Below are 15,445 nucleotides of genomic sequence, written 5' to 3'. Positions count from 1 at the left end.
AAAATAAATTCATTAACCTTTTTTTTTCACACGAAAAGTCCACTGATTAGGGAAATACTAAATTAGATATAACCCTTTATAATTATTCTAATTAAAAGAACAAAATCATGTAATACTTTGTTAGATGTAATTGAATTAAAATTGAGATAAAATACACATTAGACTTCTTTCAAAAAAATAAATAAAACAAAAAAAAATTTTATTTTTATTTTTGAAATTGGGAATTGTTTGCCACATTTTGGGAAAAAAGTATACTTTTAGGGATTGGGAAGATAGCCGAATTTCGACTATAAAATCGGGCCAAAAAAAACCCTGCAGAATCCCTTCCCCCCCCCCCCCCCATTATTTTTTTTTAACATATTCTAATAAATTACCCCACCCCACATTATACCCCCCTCTCACCCCCCACCCAGGCCTTGAAGAATTTTTCCAGAGCCACTCGCCCTGCAGGGCGAGTAGGTCTGACAATCAACTCGCCATTCACTTTAATCTACTCGTCCTGCATTAAAAAAAAATATATCTATATTTATAGTTATGATCAACCAGAACCTTTTAACGTACGTAACATAGTGACACTAAACTGCAAACAAATAAACTACATTATCTGATGGATTTTATTTGCTTTTCTTTGATTTTCTGCACCTGTTTCCTTTTCTCAATACTTTCCGCTTCTCATTTTGATGACCTCTCTTTCTGTTCCCTTTCTCCACCACCTTGCAGATATTTTAAACTAGAACCCTTTTCCATGCTGAGTTTTAATATTTCAGACAAACCTTTACTGAAAGACACGCTTGATTGACAAATGGTTACAATATGGTAAATTTTGGCTAAGGCTTCTGATCACGAATTATTCTGTTTATTAATAATTATTTTTCTGTTTATTTTTAATTAAATATAAGAAGTATTATAATTAACCAGTTATGTATTATTTTTCTATATTTATATTTTTCGATATTTACATTAAAATTACATTTTTTTTCTTCACAGAATGACCAATATATTTAACTGTTTTTTTCACTTTTAGCTCAGAGCACTGACACCTACGAAAAGAGCGCAGCCGATTACGAGAATTATTTTTACTGTGCCCGTGAGGTCATTTTTCATTGTCAAAACGAAAGTGCAGTTTCTTTGTGTACTAAATCTTTTTTTGTTCGTTCGAAAAATTGTTCGCAATTTGTATCGATGTGGCAGGAGTTCTGGAACTGAATTTATATTTCTCAACTTGAAAAACAGCATTCGCCCAGTCGGTCGAGTATTTAACAAACTTTACTCGCCCGACGGTCAACTTCACTCGCATATGCGAGCGGTCAAGTGGATTCTTCAAGGCCTGCCCCCGACCCTCCCCCCCTACTGTCCCCCCGCCCCCAATTTTTTTTTAAACATCATCTAATAAATTACCCCAACCCCACATTATACCCCCCTACCCCCCCTCCCCCCCCCCAAAAAATTTTTTTTTTTGTTTTTTTTTTTGAAAGATCGCCTAATAAATGACCACACCCCCACATTATACCCCCTCTCAACCCCCCCCCCCCCCCCCCCCCAAAAAAAAAAAATTCTTTTTTTTATTATTTTCAGAAAGATCGTCTAATAAATTATTGAATATGAACAATTTCCCCATGATGGCTTACGTTATAATGTCAAGCACTCGAATGGTCGAGCGCGCTGTCCTCTGATGACAGCTCTTGTTATATTTCTTGTACAGGTATCCATCCTACTAGTATATCGGAGGCATTCCAGAAAGCCTCGGCCAAGTCAATGGAGATTCTAGAAGGGATGACCACGCCCCTTGACCTCAATGATCGAGAGTCACTCCTCAAGAGTGCGTCAACATCACTTAACTCAAAGGTTGGTATATTTTATTGAAGTTGATTTATTGTTCAGGATTTGTGTAAGTTACCGACTTTGCATCATAATTCATGTATTTCATTAAAAATCGTGAGATGATCATATGTTTTAGTACCTTTGACATTGTGACCCATTATATAATCTCACAAGGATACCCAATTGAACCCAGTCCAAATAACTTTGATGTCAATAAAAATGGCTTGTTTCATGTGACAACCATAATTGGTTCAAGTACCATGTCGTTCTTAAAAGCAGTAAATATAATCAATTAGATTCATGTTACCAAGACATTTTAGAGACAGTGTGCATTAATTTATAAATTGCCAATCTCATTATCAATTAAACTTTAGAAATGGAGCCATTAACTTTCCATAAATGGTTAGAAAAAAATGTTACATGTTGAGTACTTAATTCCAGTATTTCGATTGCATGCTAAGCAATATTTTGTTTGTGTGTGTGAATATTTATGGAAACGCAAGCAATACCTGATTGTGCCATATAATTTGCAAATTTAATAGTGAAATGTAAAAGAAATTGTTTTGCCTCAAGTTACATGTAAGTTTTTTTTGACAATCATATATTCTAATGTCTAGAAATCATATCCCTTAAGCCTCTGTTCATATTCTTCCTAAAACAAATATACAATCTCATTTATTCACATTATAGGTGGTGTCCCAGTATTCCAACATTCTGTCACCCATCGCAGTAGACGCTGTGCTGAGAGTCATCAATCCTGCTTATGCTGACAATGTAGACCTCAATGATATCAAAATTGTTAAGAAATTGGGGTGAGTATGAATTTTGCACATGATGAGTAAGATGTGACAATCTAAGTCATCTTTTTTTATTTTTAAATCTATGTACGCAAACTGTCTGTGGTTAACAAGTTTCTATTGAAATTTTGAACAACAAGAATTTGTAGGAAACCATAGTGTTAGATATTTTAAGGTTAACTCTCAATATCTAAAATGCTCATTTTTTAAGTAATGACTATTTTTTCAAATGCAGTGTCTGAATTCAGATTGAGTGTTTAAGATGCACTACTTCAAAAGTTCTTCTGATGAGAATGCGTTTGACACATGGTATTCAATTTCAATTTAAATATTTAAAAATCAATGCTTTTGTAGTAGCCTCAGAATGTTTGCAGTCCTGGTTTGCAGTTCCATTACCAGGCAATAATTTGTATTGTGAATAAGCAAGATCCAGTAATACAAAATGAATTAGTCTTAATAAAATCCAAGTGTTACTTACTAGCTTTGATTTTCATTGGTTAAATGTTTAAGATTTGTAATTTCATACTTATAATGCATGTGTACACTTTATACTTTGGTGTGTCTTGTTTCAGGGGCACAGTTGAGGACATAGAGCTGATAGATGGTCTTGTGTTCGACCAGAAGACCCAGGGGGTGGGCGGACCTAACAAGATGGAGAAGGCAAAGATAGGCCTCATTCAGTTCTGTATATCTCCACCAAAGACTGATGTAAGTTTGGATGTGGGCTTAAAATCATGGGTAGACTTGCAAGCAGACTAACAACTTAAAAAAATGTCATGCATATGAATGAGGTCTGAAAAATCAAATAAAAATTAAAAAAAGTATAAAGTGAAAGTGAATTTTATGAAGTTTCCAAAACAAAATCTTGTGTTACAGTAATAAATTAGGTGTTCTTACATGTATCAAGTCATCATAGGTTTATAATAATTATAGTAAAAGATCTAGGGACAAGAACAGAAATGACTGTATTGTTCTCTGTGTGCAGATGGACAACAGTGTGGTGGTGTCGGACTACACGCAGATGGACAAGGTGCTGAGAGAGGAGAGGCAGTACATCCTCAACATTGTCAAGCAGATCAAGAAGGTTGGCTGCAATGTGCTCCTAATACAGAAATCCATACTGAGGTGAGCAGCTAACCCTCTACTACTTAGATATGTATTTTGACGCATGTGTAGTCCCTTAAAAAGTTAAATTTAATTAAAAACCTTTCTTACTAGATTCAAGTTTTAAAGGCTTAATTTTCAACCCTTAGATACTGATGAGCAGCAAACAGCACAACAAACCTGAACCGACTGCGAGTTACTTGCAGGCTGTTCTGATTTTATGCTGTTTGCATTTAGCCATTTTCACTTTGGTTCTAAACTGGGAAAGGGCCTACCAACTTTCAGTTTGGATAACTGAAAGTTGGTCTTTTCTCTGGACCCAGCTGTTCTGCTAATAGTTTTGGGAAGTAAGTTGAATCCGATTGAAAAACATGTTGACTTTAGCACTTAAGTTTACTCATTCACATAGTGATAAATTTATTTTTTAAGTACACAGCAGTGAATCATTAACATATATTAAATCCCGAAGGTCACTTTTGAGATTGATGAGAAAAGACTTGTTTGGTTAGAGGAATGCCATAGCCAAAATACCACCAAGAATTTCATGAAATTATATATGTTCCTGTCCAGTACCCATTGTGTCAAAGCTCATCACTTTTAGCTGACCTGAGCACAATGTGCTCATGGTTAGCTTTTGTGATCTTTTGTTCGTCGTGCGTAGTGCAGCTTCAACATTTGCCTTGTTAACACTATAGAGGCCACATTTATTGACCAATATTCATGAAATTTGGTCAGAAGATTCGTCTCAACAATATCTTGGATGAGTTTGAAAATGGTTACAGTTGGTTGACAAACATCGCCTCCAGGGGGGGCGTTGCAATTTTCCTAATATGGCTATAGTAAAACCTTGTTAACACTCTAGAGGCCACATTTATTGTCCAATCTTTATGAACCTTAGTCTGAAGATTCATCCCAAAATAATATCTTGGTAAAGTTCCAAAATGATTCTGGTTGGTTGAAAAACATGGCCACCAGGGGTTGGGGCATTTTTCTTTTATATGGATATAGTAAAACCTTATTATTATTAGCACTCTAGTTTAAATATTGTACTTTCAGAGATGCTGTTAGTGATTTAGCACTTCATTTCCTAGCAAAAATGAAAATCATGGTGGTTAAAGATATTGAAAGGGAAGATATAGAGTTTGTTTGTAAGGTAAGATCTTAAAACCATTACATTACTATTAACAGAACAATTATAAGTGATATTGTAAATGATGTCTAAGTGATCATCAAAATAATAAATCCTGTTGTAAAGAAAAAATGAAAAATATATTGAAACATTATTAGGGAAGTAGAGTTTCATATTGGAGAACTACATAAAACATGCTCAGATATTATTTAGATTTATCTGTATTTATCTCTTATGTAACTTATTAGTTATTATTAAATATAAATATACTTAGTAAAATTTGCACAATAGTCGTTATAAATTTTTACTTGAAGTTTTCACAAATGGCTGACTATATGGTTGCAGAGTTTGAACTGTCGTCCAATAGCCAGTCTGGATCACTTTGTTGCTGAATCCTTGGGCACAGCTGAACTTGTAGAAGAGATCCACACCGGGGCCAGCAAGATTGTCAAGGTAAGGTATCTACTAACTGGGTTATGTACTGTCTGTGGTGTTTCTTCAATGTACTGGTAACATACTTACCGGTAATCTGTTTCACCTCAGTAGAAATCAAGCTGCATGACTACAAGCATTCACTCAGACTGAATCTCATGTTTTTAGCCAGTAGAAGTTAGCGCTCAAATTTACCAAAATTTAGTTGGTTTGTCCATATGAAATAGCATGAGGTTAAACAGAGAACTTATTCCATATTTCTTAAACAATTAAGTTGAAACTCAAAATATGTCCTAAGGAGATGATTTGAAAAAAGTTATTCATCCCCAGTTATCTATACATTCTATACATATCTATACATTATCTTGAACATGGCTGAAGTGGATAGAGTCATGTATTGATTAAAGCTCTACTTTTTAGCTCACCTGTGCATGATGGGATCATGGTGAGCATTTGTGATTGCTTTTTGTCCGTAGTTGGTCATGAACATTTACATTGTGAACACTAGAGGCCACATTTATTGTCCAATCTTCAAGATTTTGGTCTGAACATTTCTTCAAAAGATATCTTGGCGGAGTTCAATAATGGTTCCAGTTTGTTGAAAAGCATGGCAGCAAATGGTGGGGTAGTTTTCCGTATTTATTTGGTTGTAGTTTAATCTGTTAACACTAGGCCTATAGGCCACATTTAATGTCCAATCTTTATGCAACTTGGTCAGAATATTTGTCCCAATGAATCATAGTGGAATTCAAAACTGGGTCATGTGAATTAAAAAAAAGACAGGTCACTAGGTCAAACTTAAATAAAGCTGTTTAACACCTTAGAAGTCACTTTTAATGTCATAAATACTGACCTGTTATCGTATGCTTATACTTTCCAAGGGGAAATAACTCATCCGGAATTTTAACTGGGAATCCGCCACCTCAATACCGTAATACAGGCCAGGTTAAACATAGTGCAATGCAACCTAGCCAAAAATCGGTAACCAACCCTCAATATTCTTTCCGGATCAACCAGGTGTATACGTGTCTTTTACGGCTCTGAATTAAAATATTGTTTTTCACTTGGTTGATTGGGGTTTTGATTAGATAAATGGTGTTATGTATCTTTTTATTTCTCATTCGGATTAATTTGTGTGGATTTAATGGATTTTGTTTCATTGGTAAAAGGTAAGCCATGCTTGTTTTTATCGAACAATGGTTTATTTCTACCATGCTGGGTGTTTTCAGGCGCGAACGACCACGCGCAAAACGTGCTCTTCTAATACATTGCTAGAACGTGCAAAGCATGTTCTTCTAATGCGTTACGAGATCGTGCAAAGCGTGTTCTTCTATTGACAGATTGTTTATCATTTGCCATTGTGTGCAATAATGATTTTAACGTTCCGTATGACAATCTAATTGATCGTCATTTTATTTTTCATCTGTTTTGAATTAAACTTTTGTTTAATTTATGATCTACGGCAGTATTATTATAATTTCATTATGGTCAAATAATGATTTTATGTGCCGTATGATAATCTGGTGTGTGACCAGTTTATGGTTGAATATGCTTTGCTCTTGTTTTTCATATATTCGACTACATGATGGTCGCAGAAACAAGAGTGGATAAATACCCGGTGACTTCGCAGATCATGGATGATAGTTGCAGTATCAGTCACCGGGTATCGGGCACGATCGCGACCGTACTTTGCTAAGTCTCTTAGACAGTCGGTCAACATCAGACCATATGGCGACACCCGTCAGCCGGTCTTTGCCCGATGGCATTGGTCAAGGACATCGACCAATGCCGGACCATTTGGCATCCGCCATACGGTCATTATCCGGTGACAACACTGGTCATGATATGACCGGTACGTCACCGGGGACGTTGATCACGGACCATTGATCGACGTCTGACCGGCCGGTCCGGTCACCGGTCATGTCACCGGTCCGGTCATGTCACCGGTCCGGTCCGGTCATTGATCACCGGTCCGGTCATGTCACCGGTCCGGTCATTGATCACTGGTCCGGTCACCGGTCAACAGTCATCAGTTAGGCCTGCCACCGATAACACCAGTCATCGGTCAAGAAGAAGAACTCGGTCTTCTTCATTGAATTATTCTCTTATTCTTCGTTGAATACATCGTCTTCATCAAGGATTAGACATCGGACACGCTCTTCTTCGTCGAGCAGTTCTCAGCGTCGCGGCTCTCGTAAGCGATCACGTCGTCACTCACGGAGACGTTATTCTAGAAGATCTCGGTCTCATCGCAGCCGATTCACATCTCGGCCGATCCAGATCTCGACATCGCAGGAAATGAGTACGTCGTCAACCTTCACGTAGACATCAGCGGACTGCATTGAGCACCACTGGATAGTTATCGAACATACCTCTCCTTCATTGAGCAGTTCTCGGCGTTGATACGCTCGTAAGCGATCATGTCAATGCTCACGGAGACAATATTGTAGAAGACAATATTTCCAGCGTAGCCGAACAATATTTCGGCATCGAAGTTATATGGATGTCGCCACTTCTCACGTAGGCGTTAATAAACCTACTGGTCATATCGACGTTCTCCATTTTATTCCTTTAGGAATATCATGTCTCCATTCCACGTGTGATGGTTCTTCTTATGGCATCCACACATGTTGCAGTCACCGGGCCGTAGTTGTATACGAACACTAGTTCGTTTAACATTCAGGCTTCGGGATAAGCTGTTCTTTTCTCCACTACGACTACAAGGACACTTATGCCTATTAATACTGATAATCTACCGTTGTTTTCCGGTTAACATTATCAGATGACTTCGTGGATGGTCATTCTTCTGCACCAGATATTTCCATTCTGACGCAGTTATATTATACCGATCACCGGACATCGGTCACCATTCATCGGTCATATCACCGATCACTGATCACCGGTCAGAATAAGTGATGTCTCATCGCCATCGGATTGGATTTTTTTGGCACGATCTTCTTTTCCGAGCAGTGCTTGACATTGATAACAGACCATATGGATTCCACCATTTTTTGGTCTTTAACTGGTAACGTCACCGGTCATATTATGACTGGTCCGTTCACCGGGCTACAGTTACCGGTCATTGACCGGTCCGGTTTGGTCACCAGTTACCAATTACCGGTATTCCACTGTGTTTTCATCGGTCAATTTTTAGTATCACGGGTATCGTCTACATTACATAGTTGTATACCCCTGGCTATGATTGTATTGAATACTATATTTTATGGATTCAACAATCTACATGACTTTTTGTGTTTTTCAATACTGATGTTCTACTGGCGACGGTTACCAAATCATGCTATATCTGTTATTTGTACTTCTATCTCAACCGGCTACATGCAGACTACTGGTCTTGCAGATAGATCGGCTGAAGTGGGCTCAGAGACTAGCATTGAGGTCGAACATTACTATTTGACCTCTATTAATTTATGTTCGAGACCCGAAGGATGAATTGTTTTAACCGCCTTTACCTGTCGGCTACAGACTTTGCAGTCAGTGTCACGGAACAGTTGGGACACATTAATGACGCTAGCAGGATTAGCAAGAAGACATTTGTATCGACTTCTGCTTTTCTATTGCTCCTACGGCAGTGCATATTTTCAAGCTACTGGAATCAACAAGAGTTCTGATACATAGGATTGCCTATCAGATTGACCGCATAGCGGCTACAGTCTTGTAGATGGCTTAGGACCTATTGAACTCAGATCTTAGATCCTAGGATCTGGAGGGACCTCATCTTAAAGTTATTTTTCTATTACACTTCTGGCCATAACAGGCCATCTTCCTATAACTGGTCGTATTCCTTTCGGAATTTTTCCCGGTTAGAAGTCTTGAAGTAAATGGATTAATCAAGTCAGAATTTAAGACTTCCATGCATTCTACCGGCAAGCGTGGACCCGCTTAAGGTTACCCCTAGGGTTTTCACCTTTTTCTGCCATCACACCTCCGATTCCGGAGGTACCACTATCAATCATATTTCCGTACTTCGCAAATCGATGACTTCGCGACCTGTATTATCCAGGATTTTAAAGGCGCCTGTTATTGGTTAAAGAAGAGGCTATATTCTGTAGATAGGTCATAAACTTATAAGTGTTAAACACTGTCCTATTCTACCAATTTTCAAGTGTGTTTGGAGTGGGAAAGTTCGGCTTGCCGTTGTTTCTTTGCACACCCATCCTTGACAAATGGTTCCAGTCACCGGTCGGTATTTACCGGTCCGGTCACCGGTCCTTCTGCTGAGACGTCTTTTCTTACGTCCGTTTCAGCTTTATTTTTAAGATAATTGTATTAATCTCGGGATTATTTAATGACACAGATATTCCATCTTTTTGTCATTATTTACCACTATTCAGTGGTGTCTAGACTAGAAGATTATCTTGGCAAGAATATAGTTTATTCTACCACAACCTTCCTTACATCTTATACAGATGTGAGCAGAGAAGGTTATGGACGATCACATAGAACAACGTATCTTGATTTTCTCAATTATGTGGTATCCTAACGAATATCACCTGCACATCTACATCTTGAAAAGCGAAAATTCTTTTTAGCTGTTTTTCATTTACAACACTTTTTCACGATTCCTTTGTGATGGTTTCAACTATCACACATCGGTCGTGGTTTACTTACAGACACGGAGGTGATCATATTATCACTCCTTGTAACTGGAAATCAGGAACTTATTAGTTCTTTGCAAGAACAACAAATTTTCTCTATCGTCTTTCTCATACCAGGTCGTCTCAACGCTCTGTTGGACGTTTTGTCCTGCAGTTCTTTCTTTCGAATTATTTTTCCGTTGGGTTCAATAATGTAATTGCGCATGCGCGGCAGTGAAGTTGCAGACGAGTTGCATGGTGTACATAGTATATCAAAGAATGTTGTTTATCATCAAACGCTAGTTATTAGCGTTATGCGATCGTATATCGCAGTGTATACCGGTATGCTGAACAACGTCAATAATGCAGTTCACAGAAATCGATCCAGCAGGGTGTGCGATTGTTATACATTCGTCCATTGACATAAACTGGAATATCTTGCCTTCTTGGTGAGTTTTTGCAATAACTGAGTTTTTGCCATAATGTCATGCAATATACTTAATGAACCATGGGATTATGGTTCTACGACCTTTTAAGTCTCCTGTACAATTATTTTCAGGAAACTTCTTCAAAGGTCAAATATCATATCTCAGAGAGACATATTTTTACTGATCCAAACATGTGCCACTACATGTCTGGCCATTCATAACTTTTAGTTATCTCTACAGAAGAACGTTTTTCTGTTATAGTTTCAATCCTTGTTACTTGTGCAAGGATAATTCCATCAGAACTGTATAAAGGTTCTATGGAAATTCATTGTTTACTGGGTATTTGAGAGCATAGTTATTACCTTAATCACTCTGCTAGATACATAGAGGTTTTTCTCATATTTTTCTTGATGATAAGAAATTTGTTCTTTTCTTCATCAAAGGATAGAGATTATGCTTTCGTATACCTTGTTTTGTGTAAGTCATCGCAACTCTGTGCTGTCTTACCTATTTTGGAACTGATCCAAACTATGGAACGTCAACACTATGTTTTTCGTTCCTTTACCTTCTTAAGCGGTTTTGACTTGTGTTACATGTTGGGATGCTTAATGAGCTCCCTATGAACCTTTTTCATCAGGCTTATTAACAGTTCCAATATAATTTTAAGACGGTTTTCCTTCTTATTATGGCTTTTACCATACGGAGAAGTGAAATTCATGCTTTTTCTGTTGAATACGACCAATTCCAGTTGGATCTATTGTCGTTTTCACTTTGTTGTGTCAGCCAGGATTCCTTGCTTAATATCAAGTCCTCTATATGGCTTCTACCTTCAAGTTTCCAAGTTTTTCTTAAACTGGTAGTCATGAAGATGAGGATAAACTTCTTTGGGCAATCAGGGCTTTGAAGTTCTATCTCAGCAGTGTTAGTCAGAAGTCCATTCGAGGTTCTCAAAGACACTCTTCATTTCCCCAAAAAAGGGGGGGGGGGAGATGTGTCTGCGGCTTCTATTTCTCGTGGTTAGACCTCGACTAAGGAAAGTTAATCTTATCCTATCTAAGGATTCATTCCTTTTTAGGATCTGACCGCATGAATTAAGAGCTCTGTCTGTTTTGTGGGCATATATTAATCACACCCCACTTTTTGACGTGCTCTAAGCTGTTTACTGGAGGAATCCGACCACCTTGTCATCTTTTATCTTCGTTTTCTGAAGTGCCAACAATACAATTTGTATACGTTTGGGCTTGTTGTGGTTTCACTAACGGTAGTGTCTTCTTTACGACATAGACATATTACTCTGTCCGAGAAGTCATAATTAATACCGTTTTAACGAAGATTACTTGATATCATTAGCTGATAACCCTGTTTATGGGTTCTACTGTGTTGGGAAAATATATACGAACCTTCCCACCGCAGCTGCAAAATCAGCATACGATAACAGGTCAGTATTTATGACATTAAAACAATTTTTTTAAATAAAATTCATTTTAATTATTAAATACTTACCTGTTATCGGTAAGTCCCACCTCCCACCCTGCTATTCGATTAATATTTTTGTATATATATTGAAAGAATATTGAGGGTTGGTTACCGATTTTTGGCTAGGTTGCATTGCACTATGTTTAACCTGGCCTGTATTACGGTATTGAGGTGGCGGATTCCCAGTTAAAATTCCGGATGAGTTATTTCCCCTTGGAAAGTATAAGCATACGATAACAGGTAAGTATTTAATAATTAAAATGAATTTTATTTTAAAAATTTGTTTTTCTCCAATCTTCCTTAAACTTGGTCAAAATATTTGCTCTAATGATATCTCAGCCAATTTATAAAATCTTTCCAGGCAGTTGAAAAATATGTCCTCCAGTGGGTTGGGTCAGTTTTCCTTGGCTTTAGTAAAGCCTTGTTAACAGTCGTGAAGTCACATTTATAGTAAAATCTTCATGAAAGTTATGAACATTTGTCATTAAAAAAATGGTCTGAGTTTTAAACATTGCTGTCTTGCTTTTTCATGTTGTTACATTTATGTTAGCATTTAAACATACATTTATTAGCAATCAAACTGCATTTGATCAAGATAAGCTCACTATTTTTAAACAAAACCCATATTTTTCTTTATAATGGGGAACAAAATGTTATAGTTTGTATGAAGATTTTTATCATCTGTCACATGCATTTGTTTCACTGATATGATTGATAAAGCCTTGATCTGGAAATGATTGGACTGAATGCATGTGCGTGGTGTCATTCTAAATCTTAGCACAGACCCCACTTTCTGCCTTAACTGGATTTTCACATAGAAGAGACTTCCTTGAAACAGTAAATTCCATAAGAGCGGAAAGTGTTGTCCCTGATGAGCCTGTGCAGACTGCACAGTCTTATTTGGAATGACACTTTACGCACTTGCATTAAGCCCAGAACAAGGCTTTATTAACCCTTTAAAAAGTATTTTGACGCATTTGTAGTGCATTAAAAAGTTAGGTTTGATTAAAGACATTTCTTACTACAGTCGAAACTGACCTAACGGTCACCTGAATTTACCGGTCACCTGCCGACAACGGTCAGTCTGGAATCCCCCCTACGAAAAACAGTCTATATTACACTTGAATTTAACGGCCACCTGGTCATAACGGCCAACAGCCACTATATTTCACTCCAAAATGCATGTTTTATCTGAAATCAACGGTCAAGCGTCAGTCTTCTCGAGTCGCGAAAATTAAAAACACATGTGTCCGTCTATTTTGCGGTTAAAGTTTCTGAAAGCGGTAATTGTCTTTGATACTATTATAGCCGCCCGCTGAGAGTAAACAAATAATAAGGTGTTGAGAAGGTTTCTTTTCCGGGGATAATTGTGGGGGTATCTTCAAAAGAAAATATGTTAGAGCTTGTGACACGTTTAAAGTAATTATCGCTAATAAATGACCACTAATTAGTACATTGTACTTACAACATTGAGTTTCGATTTAAAAATAACATTTTCGGATCATTCTTTTAAAGAGCTTTCTAGCGTACACAACATTTTTTTAAAGCAAGCGGAATAATAAATCACGGAATAACAATGAGTGGTAAACGTAAGTTCCTCACATTAGAGGAGCGAGTCAAGTGTTTGAAACTGTTTGAATGTGGAAAAAGTTTGCGTGTTATAGCAAGTGAGCTCTGTGTGATCCGAATTCAGCGGTCACGTGTGGACAACGGTCATTTCCCTTGACTGACCGCTGAATTCAGGTTTGACTGTAGATTCAAGTTTTAAAGGCTTCATTGCAAACCCTTAGATACAGATGAGCAGCAAACAGCATAAAACCTGAACAGACTGCGAGTCATCTTCAGGCTGTTATGGTTTTATGCTGATTGCACATAGCCATTATCGCTTTGCTTTTGAGTGGGAAAGGTTTAGTCACTTTTCATCTGTTACAGATCACTGGGATAACCAACCCGGGCCGGACGGTGACTGTTCTGATCCGAGGCTCCAACAAACTGGTCCTAGAGGAGGCTGACCGGTCACTGCATGACGCCCTCTGTGTCATCAGGTGCCTCGTCAAAAAGAGGTAAACCAGTGGCGAACTCAGCTGCAAATATACCAAGACCTGCATACAAGGGCTTTTTATAACAGGCAGTTTAGATTATGACTTGTTTGTGTACTGTCTGTTTGGTGTCTCTTAAAAGCCCATAAATACTCCAAATCAAATAATATTTGGTACAATGTGGTCTGGTAACATAGATGTAATGCGATTCAAAATGCTCTTTTTATGTCCCCCACCACTAAAGTGGGGGACATATTGTTTTTGCCCTGTCTGTTGGTTTGTTTGTTGGTTTGTTTGTTTGTTTGCCCCAACTTTAACATTTGCCATAACTTTTGCAATATTGAAGATAGCAACTTGATATTTGGCATGCATGTGTATCTCATGGAGCTGCACCTTTTGAGTGGTGAAAGGTCAAGGTCATCCTTCAAGGTCAAAGGTCAAATATATGGGTCAAAATCGCTCATTTAATGTCACTTGCAATATTGAAGCTAGCAACTTGATATTTCTCATGGAGCTGCACATTTTGAGTGGTGAAAGGTCAAGGTCATCCTTCAAGGTCAAAGGTCGTATATATGGGGACATATTTTTTCACAAACACATTGCTTGTTTATTATTTGTGTCACAATATATTCCATGTGAAATTTGGCTACGATATCCAAACACTTAGGAGCAAAAGCGAGATTGGCTTCCGGCAGCTTAGGAAGCATGAGGTAGTGCTCATCAATACGTTGTTCTTATGAAGCTGCCCAAAGCCAGTCTTGCGTTCGCTCGTGAATGTTTGGATATTGTGACAAAAAATTAACATGGAATATATTGTCCCAAGAAAAACAAAAAAGAGCATTTTGTTTTTTGTTAAATCTATGTTACCAGACCAAATCTAGCGTTGAAATTTTGGCCATTGCTATAAGGAACATTGATGCTTTATGTGTTCTTTTTATTTTCGAAATATTGTACGAAATATTTGTTGATTTTGAGTCTTTATGTTGTTTTAAATTAACTGGAAAGAGTCTTGTTCTGTTTCACATCTTAATCACTTAATTCAGTAATATGCAGGCTGCATGTCTACAAACATTCATCAGTTCATGTAAGACTGAATCTCATATATTTAACAAATAGAAGTTAATGCTCAAATGTTGCAAGCATGCTAAGTGGTACAGTCAGTCAACCAGTTTAGAATCACCTGGCAAAAAACGTTTATTCTTTTGACCACAATAATTTCTTTTGGGATTTAGTGTCGATGTGAGAAGATGTAAAACTAAAGGGTACAATTAATTTTTTTATGATAACAGGTTAGGCTAGGCGGCATATGCAGTTTTTTGTCAAAAATAGCCAATTAAAGTTCACCTTTCGGAAAATTATTAAAAATCATTCAATTTACAGAATTGGTATTTCAAAACATTGTCATGGCATTTGTTTTCAATCATCAAAATGTTAATTTGAAAAATTATAGAGCCTTCTATATCCATATGCAGATTTCAAAATATCACTAATTCAATCAGTTCCAGATAACGTTTTGCTGCATTTATCCCCCCTGTAAGCATAATACAAAAGCTTTCTTGCTTAAACTTTGTCAATTTATTCCTTCACCGAATGTATACCTTAGACACTTATAATTTTTATTTTA

At 37.3% G+C, this 15,445-nt stretch overlaps 1 protein-coding gene across 1 annotated transcript in view; it reads left to right on the top strand.

Moving 5' to 3' along the window:
• Positions 1 to 15,445, top strand: part of LOC127871784 (T-complex protein 1 subunit delta-like) — a 31,241-nt gene that overhangs the window by 6,428 nt on the left and 9,368 nt on the right. The window contains exons 5-11 of the mRNA XM_052414981.1: positions 1,703 to 1,845; positions 2,512 to 2,633; positions 3,191 to 3,326; positions 3,604 to 3,743; positions 4,779 to 4,875; positions 5,197 to 5,304; positions 13,715 to 13,845. Of these exons, the coding sequence (XP_052270941.1) occupies positions 1,703 to 1,845; positions 2,512 to 2,633; positions 3,191 to 3,326; positions 3,604 to 3,743; positions 4,779 to 4,875; positions 5,197 to 5,304; positions 13,715 to 13,845 (877 nt within the window). The remainder of the gene's footprint in view (positions 1 to 1,702; positions 1,846 to 2,511; positions 2,634 to 3,190; positions 3,327 to 3,603; positions 3,744 to 4,778; positions 4,876 to 5,196; positions 5,305 to 13,714; positions 13,846 to 15,445) is intronic.

Source organism: Dreissena polymorpha, chromosome 3 (genome assembly GCF_020536995.1).
Source record: "Dreissena polymorpha isolate Duluth1 chromosome 3, UMN_Dpol_1.0, whole genome shotgun sequence".
NCBI lineage: Eukaryota > Metazoa > Mollusca > Bivalvia > Myida > Dreissenidae > Dreissena > Dreissena polymorpha.
This window is presented reverse-complemented; position numbering and strand designations above follow the sequence as displayed.